At 45.1% G+C, this 13,599-nt stretch overlaps 1 protein-coding gene across 2 annotated transcripts in view; it reads left to right on the forward strand.

The window, feature by feature from the left end:
- Positions 1-13,599, forward strand: part of xrcc5 (X-ray repair complementing defective repair in Chinese hamster cells 5) — a 344,097-nt gene that overhangs the window by 128,219 nt on the left and 202,279 nt on the right. For both annotated transcript variants that reach the window (XM_060827769.1, XM_060827770.1), the window contains one exon: positions 5,499-5,681. In XM_060827769.1, the coding sequence (XP_060683752.1) occupies positions 5,499-5,681 (183 nt within the window). The remainder of the gene's footprint in view (positions 1-5,498; positions 5,682-13,599) is intronic.

Raw genomic sequence — 13,599 nt, forward strand, 5'->3', positions numbered from 1 at the left:
GGTCAAACTACTTGATGTTAAGCAAAACACAATTTATTCATATATTTAAAATACAACAACAAAAAAAGCTTCATTGGAATGGTTAACAAAATAATAGATACAGTAAGTATTACTGTTCCAATATAGTAACATCCTATAAATACATCCTTAGCAAAAGGCAAATTCAGAAAATATGCAGTCTCACATGCAGTTGTCCAATCCAGGAGAAAAGAACATCAAAAGACAATTATGATAGAGAGCGAACTCCAGTTTTCAACTGTAGCAAAGACAAATGTGGTAGTTTTTCACAACCCCAGCAGCTTCTGCTACTGAAAACTAAACCTAACAGTGGTTCAGTGGTTAGCACTGCTGCCTACCAGCGCCTATGACCCGGGTTTGATTCCAGCCTCAGGCAACTGTCTGTGTGGAGTTTGCATTTTCTCCCTGTCCCACAATCCAAAGACCTAGACAAGAAGGATGGGTTGCACCTGAACTGAAGGGGCACCAATATCCTGGGCAGGAGGTTTGCTAGAGTTCTTCAGAAGGGTTGAAACTAGATTGGTAGGGAGGTGGGAACTGGAGCTATGGAACAGATGATAGAGTTGCTGATGAACAGTCAGATGTAGCATGCAGAGAGTGAGGTGAGATCAGTACTTGGTAGGGCAACAATGCAGCCAGTGTAGTGAGTTGAAGTGTGTCAGTTTGAATACAAGAAGTATCAGGAATAAGGGTGATGAACTTAAAGCATGGATCAGTACTTGGAACTAGGATGTTGTGGCCATTATAGAGACTTGGATATCACAGGGGCAGGAACGGTTGTTGGATGTTTCAGGGCTGAGATGTTTCAAAAGTAATGGGGAGGAGGTAAAAGAGGTGGAGGAGTGGCATTTCTAATCAGGGATAGTTTCACAGCTGCAGAAAGGTAGGTCGTCGAGGAGGGTTCGTTGATAGAGTCAGTATGGATGGAGGTCAGAAAAAGGAAAGGAGCAGTCACTTTCCTGGGAGTTTTCTACAGAACCTCCAGTAGCAACAGAGACAGAAAGGAGCAGATTGGGAGGCAGATTATGGAAAGGTGCAGAAGTAGCAGGCTTGTTGTCATGGGTGAATTCAACATTCTGAATATTGATTTGACCTACCTTAGTTCAAATAGTTTAAATGGAGCGGTTTTTGTCACGTGTGTCCAGGAAGGGTTCCTGACTCAATATGTAGATAGGCCGACCGGAGGGGAGGCCATATTTGATTTGGTGCTTGGCAATGAACCAAGCCAGGTGTCAGATCTCTTGGTGGGAGAGCATTTCACTGATAGTGATCACAACTCCCTGACCTTTACTTATACTCATGGAGAGGGATAGGAGCAGATAGTATGGGAAAGTATTTAATTGCGGGAGGGGGATATTGTAATGAATTTAGGCAGGAACTGGAGCGCCTAAATTGGTAGCAGATATTCTCAGGGAAATGCACGACAGAAATATGGAACAGTTACTGATAGTACTGGAGAAGGTTATCCCCACTGAGACAAGGAAAGGGTGGTAGGTTGAAAGAATCTTGTCTGACAAGGGATGTGGAACATCTAGTCAAGAGGAAGAAGGAAGCTTACTTGAAGTTGAGGAGGCAAGGACCAGACAGGGCTCGAGAGGGTTATAAGGTAGCCAGAAATAAACTGAAGAATGGACTTAGGAGAGCTAGAAAGGGGCATGAAAAAGCTTTGGCAGATAGGATTAAGGAAAACCCAAAGGCACTCTACACTTATGTGAAGAACAAGAGAATGGCCAAAGTGAAGGTAGAACCGATCAGGGATAGTGGAGGGAACTTGCGCCTGAAGACGGAGGAGATGGGGAGATCATTAATGAATACTTTGTTCCAGCATTCACTGCTGAAAGGGACCTTGACGTTTGTGAGGGCAGTATGAAACAGACTGATATGCTTGAACAGGTTGATGTTAAGAAGGAGGATGTGCTGAAAATTTTGAAAATTAGGGAATTGATTGTAAGATCTGCAAGGGTATGCTGCAGCTCTAATGAGCCTTGGTTAGACCACACTGGGAATATTGTGTTCAGCTCTGGTCACCTCATTATAGGAAGGATGTGGAAGCTTTAGAGAGAGTGCAGAGGAGATTTTCCAGGATGCTGCTGGACTGGAAGGCATATCTTTTGAAGAAAGGTTGAGGGAGCGAGGGCTTTTTTCATTGGAGTGAAGAAGGATGAGAGGTGACTTGATAGATGTGTACAAGATGATGAGAGCCACAGAGTGGATAGTCAGAAACTTTTCCCAGACGAAAATGGCTATCACAAGGGTGTATAATTTTAAGGTGGTTGGTGGAATGTTTAGGAGATATGTCAGAGGTCGGTTCTTCACACAGAGTGTGGTAGGTATGCACTGTCAACAGTGGTGGTAGAGTCATACAGAAGTGACATTTAAGCGGCTCTTGAATAGGTATCTGGATGGTAGTACAATGAAGGGTATATAGGTTAGTTTGATTTTAAAGCAGGATAAAAGCTTGGCAAAACATTGAGGGCTGAAGAACAGTGCTATATTGTTCTTTGTGCAGGTAAGGCGGATTGGCCATGCAAAATTGCCCATAGATTCCAGCAATGTGCAGGCTAGATGGATTAGCTGTGGAAAATGTAAGGTTACAAGAACAGGATAGAAGGTGTGTGTGTCTGGGTGGGATGCTCTTTGGTGGGTTGGTGTGGACTTGATAGGACAAATAGCCTGCTTTTGCACTCGGGATTCTGTGATGATGATTCTAAACATCGTGGTTCTGTGGGAGTTTGATCACACCCATTCAGGCTGCTTCTATTGTTCCAACTTTTAAAACAAAAACCCAAGGCTTCCCAAGATGTTCACTGGCTTTCCAACTGTACAGCTTGGCACTTAGAACATAGAACATTACAGCACAGTATAGGCCCTTCGGCCCTCGATGTTGCGCCGACCTGTCATACCAATCTGAAGCCCATCTAACCTACACTATTCCATGTATGTCCATATGCTTGTTCAATGACGACTTAAATGTACTTAAAGTTGGTGAATCTACTACCATTGCAGGCAAAGCATTCCATACCCTTATTACTCTCTGAGTAAAGAAACTACCTCTGACATCTGTCCTATATCTATCACCCCTCAATTTAAAGCTCTGCCCACTCGTGCTCGCCGTCACCATTCTTGGAAAAAGGCTCTCCCTGTCCACCCTATCGAACCCTCTAATTATCTTATATGTCTCTATTAAGTCACATATCAACCTTCTTCTCTCTAACGCAAGCAGCCTCAAGTCCCTCAGCCTTTCCTCGTAAGACCTTTCCTCCATACCAGGAAACATTCTAGTAAATCTCCTCTGCATCCTTTCCAAAGCTTCCACAGCCTTCTTATAATGCGGTGACCAGAACTGTACACAATACTCCAAGTGTGGCCGCACCAGAGTTTTGTACAGCTGTAGCATAACCTCATTGTTCCGGAACTTGATCCCTCTATTAATAAAAGCTAAAACACTGTATGCCTTCTTTGCAATCCTGTCAACCTGGGTGGCAACTTTCAAGGATCTGTGTACATGGACACTGAGATCTCTCTGCTCATCTACACTACCAAGAATCTTACCATTAGCCCAGTACTTTGCATTTCGGTTACTCCGACCAAAGTGAATCACCTCACACTTGTCCGCATTAAATTCAATTTGCCATGTCTCAGCCCAGCTCTGCAGCTTATCTGTGTCTCTCTGTAACCTACAACAATTATCCACAATTCCACCGACCTTAGTGTTGTCTGCAAATTTACTAACCCACCCTTCTATGCCCTCATCCAGATCATTCATAAAAATGACGAACAGCAGTGGACCCAACACCGACCCTTGCGGTACACCACTAGTAACTGGACTCCAGGATGAACATTTCCCATCAACAACCACCCTCTGCCTCCTTTCAGCAAGCCAATTACTGATCCAAACTGCTATATCTGCCACAATCCCATTCCTCTGCATTTTGTACATTAGCCTACTGTGGGGAACCTTATCGAACACCTTGCTGAAATCCATATACACCACATCAACCGGTTTACTCTCATCTACCTGTTTGGTCACCTTCTCAAAGAACTCAATAAGGTTTGTGAGGCACAACCTACCCTTCACAAAACCGTGCTGACTATCCCTAATAGGTGAGACCTTTTACTCTGAGATCATTTATTCAATCTATCTCATTTCCCATCGCCAGGTTCATGATCGTCTGCTCCCTAGTTGGCTCCATGCAGGGAAGTGAAGGCCCAGTGGTGTTGTCGATTTACAATTCATCTAGAGACCCTAGTAATGTTGTAGGGCTCTTTATTCAAATGATGTCATTGCAGATGATGGAATTTGACTTCAATAAATATCTGGAATTAGGAGTCTCATGGTGACCATGAAACCATTGTCACTTGTCAGAGGAAAGAAAACACTTGGTTCACTAATGTTCTCTAGGGACAGAAATTGCTGATGTGTTACTTCAACACCATGAGCTTTTAATTTCCGTAATAATCTTTGATGTATCACCTTATGGCTCGGTGGCACAGTGCCAGAGACTTTGGTTCAATACCCGTCTTGGTCTACTGTCTGTATGGAGTTTACACATTCTGCCCGTGTCTGTGCGGGTTTCCTCCAGGTGCTCCGGTTTCCTTCCATAGTCCAAAGACGTGCAGGTTGGGTGAATTGGCCATGCTAAGTGCCTGTAGTGTTCGGTGAAGAGGTAAATGTAGGGGAATGGGTCTGGGTGGGTTGCTGTTCAGAGGGTCGGTGTGGACTTGTTGGGCCGAAGGGCCTGTTTCCACACTGTAAGTAATCTAATCTTATCAAATACCTTCTGAAAATCTAAGTACAATACATCCACTGATTTCCATTTATCCACAGCAGAGGTTAGTTCTTCAAAGAACTCCAGTAAGTTAGACAAACATGATTTCCCTTAAACAAAACCATATTGGTTCTGCCTGGTTATCCAAGTGTCCTTAATAGTCTTCTGACATTTTTTTGGTGATATGTGTTAAGCTAACTGGCCTGTAGTTTCCTGATTTCTGCATCTGTCACTTTTTAAATAATGGAGTTACATGAGCTATTTTCTAATCTTAAGAAACCTTTTCCAAATATAATGTGTTTTTGAATTATCTCTACTTCTTGTAAGACACTTGGATTGAAATTCATCAGGACCCAGTGACCTGTCGCTGTTGCAACAATGTACTCAGCTACTTCCCTGATAATTGTACATTTTTTGAATTTCTCCCTCCCTTCCTTTCAATTCCTGATTTACAACTTTTTCCGGAGTGTCACTTTCTATCTCTTAACTCTTCATTACAAATTCCCAAAACTAATTTTCTATAGGACAAATACTTTTTTTTGCCTGGATTGTCCATGTTGGTCTACTTCTAAAGTTACAAATGCCAAAATTCATTGAACTAAATTTACTACACGCATTATCAAGAAATGGCTAATTTTCCTTCGGGCATCATGTGAATTGTTAACCATTAATCTGTGCTATAAAGTGTGTTCGAAATCCACTTCCATACAGCTTGCCATTCCCGCTGAACAGCTCCTCCAGCACTGGAGATGGTGGAGATGCCGCAGAAAGACAGTGGAAAACGTCACCAAGGAAAGAGCTCACTGCACAACAGAAAGAGGGAATGCGAATGGTCAAGAAGGTGATGCTGTCCTTGGATGAAGTGGGTGGTTTAGATGAAATCTTCACTTTCAGGTGAGAAAAGTTACAATTTGAAAAAAATTACCAAAAACAAACATTGGATAACAGGTAGAATCAACAAAATTTATAATGAAGATTAAGGATGTGGCAGCGAATACTCTTATTTGATTTCACTGAAGTATCTAGTGTAAATTAGGAATTGCATGATATCAATATTACTTTTTAAGAAGTGCTAGAGAAATTAATGGGACTCATAGTAGATAAACTAACTCAGTAAGGATATGGGAGCCAAGTGAGAATATCAGAGAAACATTCAAAGATTTATAAAATACCTGGAGATACAACTGGCACTCGCAGAGACTGGCAAGTTAATCAGCAAAGTCCAAATAAGGGAGAAAGAAATGTAGTCTGAATAAGAATTATGTGCATGTATGTGAATGTGTTGTGTGTAATAATAAGATTGGGGAATCACAGGTACAGATTACAACGTGGAACTATGATTTGCTAGTAACAGATGCCTAGGCCCAAGGTGTTCAAAAAAGATGGGAAAGGAAGGAAAGCTGATGGGCTGTCAGTATTAGTGAAAGAGAGCATTGCACTTCTAGAAAGAGAAGATGTCTGAGAGGGTGTAGACAGAGAAGCAATTTGAATAGAGCTAAGGAACACAAATTTTATAATTACATTGCTAATGTAATCTTTAGAATTTGAATCCCTACAGTGTGGAAACAGGTCCTTTGACCCAACAAGTCCACACCGACCCTCCGAAGAGTAACCCACCCATACCCATTCCCCTACCCTATATTTTCCTCTGACCAATAACCTACAGTATGAGCAATTTAGCATGGTCAATCCACCTAACCTGCACATCTTTGGATTGTGGGAGGAAACCGGAGCGTCTGGAGGAAACCCACACAGACATGGGGAGAATGTGCAAACTCCACACAGGCAGTTGCCCGAGGCTGGAATCAAACCTGGGTCTCTGGTGCTGTGAAGCGGCAGTGCTAATGACTGAGCCACTCTGCCGCCCCTTTTTAAAATTTTATTTCCCACTATCTACAAAAATGCTCTCTTTAGATTCAAATACAATAATCTGAATTTTCACCAGCATGCTCCCCATTAACAAAAATGTAATTGATAGCTCTGCTAGGAAAGATGTTATTTTAGCATTTTACAAACCAAATGCAGGTCACAGTAATTTCTAGTAATAAAGTAGAATTTACTAATAACTTGCCAACAGATTAAATGCATGAATCCCTAACTCTGTAAACCTTTTCTCTAAAACTAGCCTTTTAAATTGATCGAGGAGAAAGTGAGGTCTGCAGATGCTGGAAACCGGCAGACAAGGGAGGCGCGGTAGTAGTCTGGCGCACCGACCTTTATACCGCTGAGGCCAAACGCCAGCTCGCGGACATCTCCTCCTACTGCCCCCTTGACCATGACCCCACCTCCCACCACCAAACCATCATCTCCCATAACCCCATCACCTCAGGGGAACTCCCATCCACCGCCTCCAACTCATAGTCTCACAACCCTGCACCGCCCGTTTCTATCCCCTGCCCAAAATCGACAAACCTGACTGCCCCGGCCGACCCATTGTCTCAGCCTGCTCCTGCCCCACCGAACTCATCTCCTCATACCTCGACACGGTCCTGTCCCCCTTAGTCCAAGAACTCCCCACCTACGTTCGGGACACCACCCACGCCCTCCATCTCCTCTATGATTTTCGTTTCCTCGGTCCCCAACGCCTTATCTTCACGATGGACATCTAGTCCCTGTACACCTCCATCCCCCATCACGAAGGACTCAAAGCCCTCCGCTTCTTCCTTTCCCGCCGGTCCAACCAGTACCCTTCCACTGACACCCTCCTTCGACTGACTGAACTGGTCCTCACCCTGAACAACTTCTCTTTCCAATCCTCCCACTTCCTCCAAACCAAAGGAGTTGCCATGAGCACCCGCATGGACCCAGCTATGCCTGCCTCTTCGTAGGATATGTGGAACAGTCCATCTTCCGCAACTACACTGGCACCACCCCCCACCTTTTCCTCCGCTACATCGATGACTGTATCGGCGCTGCCTCGTGCTCCCACGAGGAGTTTGAACAGTTCATCCACTTTACCAACACCTTCCACCCCGACCTCAAATTCACCTGGACCGTCTCAGACTCCTCCCTCCCCTTCCTAGACCTTTCCATTTCTATCTCGGGCGAACGAGTCAACACGGACATCTACTATAAACCGACTGACTCCCACAGCTACCTAGACTACACCTCCTCCCACCCTGCCCCCGGAAAAAACTCCATCCCATATTCCCAATTCCTTCGTCTCTGCCGCATCTGCTCCCAGGAGGACCAGTTCCAATACCGTACAGCCCAGATGGCCTCCTTCTTCAAGGACCGCAGATTCCTCCCAGACGTGATCGACGATGCCCTCCACCATATCTCCTCCACTTCCCGCTCCTCCGCCCTTGAGCCCCGCCTCTCCAACTGCCACCAGGACAGAACCCCACTGGTTCTCACCTACCACGCCACCAATCTCCACATACAGCGTATCATCCGCCATCATTTCCGCCACCTCCAAACGGACCCCACCACCAGGGATATATTTCCCTCCCCTCCCCTATCAGCGTTCCGAAAAGACCACTCCCTCCGTGACTCCCTCGTCAGGTCCACACCCCCCACCAACCCAACCTCCACTCCTGTCACCTTCCCCTGCAACCGCAAGAAATGCAAAACTTGCGCCCACACCTCCTCCCTTACTTCTCTCCAAGGGATCCTTCCATATCCGCCACAAGTTCACCTGCACCTCCACACACATCATCTATTGCATCCGCTGCACCCGATGTGGCCTCCTCTATATTGGGGAGACAGGCCGCCTACTTGCGGAATGTTTCAGAGAACACCTCTGGGACACCCGGACCAACCAACCCAACCACTCCGTGGCTCAACACTTTAACCCTCCCTCCCACTCCACCAAGGACATGCAGGCCCTTGGACTCCTCCACCGCCAGACCATAACAACACGACGGTTGGAGGAGGAGCGCCTCATCTTCCGCCTGGGAACCCTCCAACCACAAGGGATGAACTCAGATTTCTCCAGTTTCCTCATTTCCCCTCCCTCCACCTTGTCTCAGTCGAATCCCTCGAACTCAGCACCGTCTTCCTAATCTGTAATCTTCTTCCTGACCTCCCCGCCCTCACCCCACTCTGGCCTATGACCCTCACCTTGACCTCCTTCCACCTATCACATCTCCATCGCCCCTCCTCCAAGTCCCTCCTCCCTACCTTTTATCTTAGCCTGCTGTACACACTCTCCTCATTCCTGATGAAGGGCTTATGCCCGAAACGTCGAATTTCCTGTTCCTTGGATGCTGCCTGACCTGCTGCGCTTTTCCAGTAACACATTTTCAGCTCTTAAATTGATGCTCGCTTGCACATAAAAAGAAATGGAGCAAAATATTTAACCTTTTACACTAATGTATTAAGGAACATTTTAAAAGGAACCTGGGAACCTTTTACACTAATGTATTAAGGAACATTTTAAAAGGAATGTGGTGAGCGCTGTTGTAACTTAGGTGTCAGCAAGTATGGTATGATACAGATACTCCCTCTTGTAGGCACAAAGTGGGTAGAACGTAGCCACAACAAACTTGCCATTGAACATTCTTCTGATCAGCATCTGCTGGGCTACTTTGCAATCAGCCGCACTTCTGAATTCAACAAAAACCTGGCCTTTACCAGGATTCTCCTTTGGGATGAGCAGGGGGTGGCATGGTGGCACAGTGGCTCAGTCGTTAGCACTGCTGCCTCAAGCACCAGGGTCCCAGGTTCGATTCCAGCCTCGGGCGACTGTCTGTGTGGAGTTTGCACATTCTCCCTGTTTCTGCATGGCTTTCCTCCGGGTGCTTCGATTTCCTCCCACATTCCAAAGATGTGTGGGTCTGGTAAATTGGCCATGTTAAATTGCCCATAGTGTTAGGTGCATTAGTCAAAGGGAAATGGGTCAGGTGGGTTCTCTTTGGAAGGTCGGTGTGGACTGGTTGGGCCGGGGGCTTTTTCCAGTTTGTAGGAAATCTAATCAAATCTAGTCTATAGACCATTATAGAATCTCTAAAGTGTGAAAACGGGCCATTTGGCCTATCAAGACCACACTGACCCTCTGAGGTGCAATCCACCCAGACTCACTCAGCTACCTTTCCTTGTAACCCTGAATTTCCCATGGCTAATGCATCTAGCCTACACATCCCCAGACACTATGGGCAACTTAGCATAGCCAATCCACCTAACCTGCACATCCTTGGACTGTGGGAGGAAACCGGAGCACCTGGAGGAAACTCATGTAGACACTGGGAGAATGTGCAAACTGGGTCCCGGGCCTTCTGAGGGAGTGCTAACCATTGAGTGGTCATACCGCCTGTACCACCAACTAGTGAAAAGAATATACAAGAACAAGTCTGCAGGGAAATTACAATATAAAATAATTATTATGGAGAGTTTTCAACTGTGCAAATATAGACTGGGATATTTTATACTGAAATTGTAAAGGCTACAAGGGGCAAATGTTCTGTATGTTTCCTACACCAATTTGTGTGCAGTCCAACATGAAAGTGCTTACTATTGGAACAGGTTCTTCAGAATGATATAGATGATAAGAGAAATTGAGAGCACAATCAAAAAAAAAGGAGGCATACATAAAGTTTTGGAAACCAAAGACAGTCAGAGCCCTCAAAAAATACAAAGGTACTAGGAAAGAACTCAAAGAATTAGGCCAAAAGGGGCCTCGAAATGACCTTGCAAAAATGACTAAGGAACATCTCAAGATGTTGTATGCATACACAAAGATCAAGAGGGTAGCTAACGAAAGGGTAGGTCCACTCAATGACATAGGAGGGAAATCATCTATGGACCAGGAGAAAGTGAGTGAGGTCCTTAATGAATACTTTGCATTGGTGTTCACAAAGGGGAAGGCCAGGGTGGATGTTGAGGCTTGAGGTGTATGTTAATATTCTAAGGCATGCTGATGTAAAAAATTGTGGGTGTTTTGAAAAGCATTAAGGTACGAGATATGATGGGATCAATCCAAGTTGCTGCTGTATAGGACATTGGTTAGGCCACTGTTGCAATATTGCATGCAATTCTGATCTCTTTCCTATCAGAAAGATGCCGTGAAACTTGACAGGGTTCAGAAAAGATTTTCAAGGATGTTGAGGGTTGGAGGATTTGAGCTATAGGGAGAGGCTGAACAGGCTGGGTGTTTTCCCTGGAGTGTCAGAGGCTAAGGGGTGACCTTATAGAGGTTTACAGAATTATGAGGGGCATGGATAAGGTAAATAGGCAAAGTCTTTTCCCTGGGGTTGGGGAGTCCAGAACTAGAGGACATAGGTTAAGGTTGAGAGGGGAAAGATAGAAAAGAGACCTATGGGGCAACGTTTTCACAGAGTGTGGTACGTATATGGAATGAGCTACCAGAGGAAGTGGTGGAGGCTGATACAATTGCAGCATTGGTCTGGGTGCTGGCAGGTCGGACTAGATTGGGTTGGGATATCTGGTCGGCATGGACGGGTTGGACTGAAGGGATTGTTTCAATGCTGTACATCTCTATGACTCTGTATGATTCTAAATGTACTTTCTGCGTGTATCCCCCTGAAACCTTCCACTTCTCACCTTGAAAACGTGACCTCTTGAATCCTTCACCCTGAAAAAAAGCTTGTCTCTACCCACCCTGTCTATACCCTTCATGATTTTGTAAACCTCAATCAGGTTCCCCACGCTTAATCTCTTTTTTTCTAATGAAAACAAACCTAACCTACTCAACCTCTCTTCATTGCTAGCACCTTCCATACCAATGAGTGAGGAACTGGGCTGGTGGCTAAATTAATTTGCAGATGACACAAAGTTTGAAGGAGTTGTGGATAGTGTGGATGCTATGGACATTTAAGCAAATCTTGGATAGACACATGGAAGATAGTGCAATAAAGAGTATGTAGATTAGTCTGATCTTACACAAGGATAAAAGGTTGGCACAACATCGAGGGCCAAAGGGCCTGTACTGTGCTGTACTATTCTATGTTTACCTTAAGGTAAAAAATGAGGTCTGCAGATGCTGGAGATCACAGCTGAAAATGTGTTGCTGGTTAAAGCACAGCAGGTTAGGCAGCATCCAAGGAATAGGAAATTCTGATGAAGGGCTTATGCCCGAAACGTCGAATTTCCTATTCCTTGGATGCTGTCTAACCTGCTGTGCTTTAACCAGCAACGCATTTTCAGCTATGTTTACCTTAAACCTAGGTCACCTAGTAATTGGGACTTCAACCCTGGGGAAAAGATTAACTATCCATTCTAACCATGCCTCTCACATCGTAGAGACAGGACATTTCAGAGAACATCTCTGGGACACCCGCATCCACGAACCCCACTACCCCCTGGCTGAACACTACAACTCCCCCTTCTGCTCCATCAGGGTATGCATGTCCTGGACCCCCTCCACCGCCAAACCGTTATCACTCGACGCCTGGAGAAGGAATATTCCACCTTGGGACCCTGCAAACATGCAGATAAATGTAGATTTCAACAGGTTCCTCATTTCCCCTCCCACTACATTATCCCGGCGTCCAACTTGGCACCGCCCTCCAGATTTGTCCATCACCTTCTCCCTCACCTTCACCCACTTTCCCAGCTATCTTCTCCCAAACCCCACCCCCTCCCATTTATCTCTCAGCCCCAACCCACAAGCCTCATTCCTGCTGAAGCACTTATGCCCGAAATATTGATTCTCCTGCTCCTCAGATACTGCCTGACCTGCTATGCTTTTGCAGCATTACACTCTCGACTCTGATCTCCAGCATCTGCAGTCCTCACTGCCTCCTCTCACAATTTTGTAAATTTGCCAGGTCGCCCTTCATCCTGTAATGTTCAATTGCAAATAAACCAAGTTTGTCCAATCTTTCCTCATAGCTAATACCCTCCAAACCAGCAACATCCTGGGAAACCATTTATGTATTCCAAAGGCCCCATATCCTTCCTGTAGTGTGGCAACCAGAAAGGTATGCAATACTCTAAATTTGGCCTAATTAAAATTCTATATAGTTGCAACATGACTTCCACTTTTATAGAACGGAGTACATATAGCATTACAGCACAGCACAGGCCCTTCGGCCCTCAATTCTGCGTCAACCTGTGGAACCAATCCGAAACCTATCTATCCTACACTATTCAATTTTCATCTATGTTTATCCAATGACCATTTAAATACTTTAAAGTTGGCGAGTCCACTACTGTTGAGGGCAGTACGTTCCACGCCCGTATTACTCTGATTAAAGAAACTATGGCTAACGTCTGTCCTAATCTGTGACCCCTCAATTTAAAGCTATATCCTCTCATGCCAGTCATCACCATCCAAGGAAAAAGGCTCTCACTATCCATCTTATCTAACCCTCTCATTATCTTGTATGTCTCAATTAAGACACCTCACAATCTTCATCTCACTAATGAAAACAGCCTCAAGTCCCTCAGCCTTTTCTCATAAGACCTTCCCTCCATACCAGGCAACATCCAAGTAAATCCCCTCTCAGCCCTCTCCAACGCTTTCACATCCTTTCTGTAATGCGTTGACCAGAACTGTATGCAACACTCCAAGTGAGGCCGCACCAGAGTTTTGCACATCTGCAACATGAACACGTGGCTCAAAACTCAAAACCTCTACCAATAAAAGCTGGCACATCATATGTCGCCTTGACAACCCTATCAACCTGGGTGGCAACATTCAGGGATCTATATACATAGGACACCAATATCTCTCTGCTCATCTACACAACCAAGAATCTTACTTTAGCCCAGTCCTCTTTATTCCTGTTGCTCCTTCCAAAATGAATCACCTCACATTTTTCCACATTAACCTCCATTTGCCACCTCTCAGCCCATCTCAGCAACTTATCTATGTGCCTCTGCAACCTGTAACAGCCTTCAGCAGTATCTA

Source organism: Hemiscyllium ocellatum, chromosome 7 (genome assembly GCF_020745735.1).
Source record: "Hemiscyllium ocellatum isolate sHemOce1 chromosome 7, sHemOce1.pat.X.cur, whole genome shotgun sequence".
Taxonomy (NCBI): Eukaryota; Metazoa; Chordata; class Chondrichthyes; order Orectolobiformes; family Hemiscylliidae; genus Hemiscyllium; species Hemiscyllium ocellatum.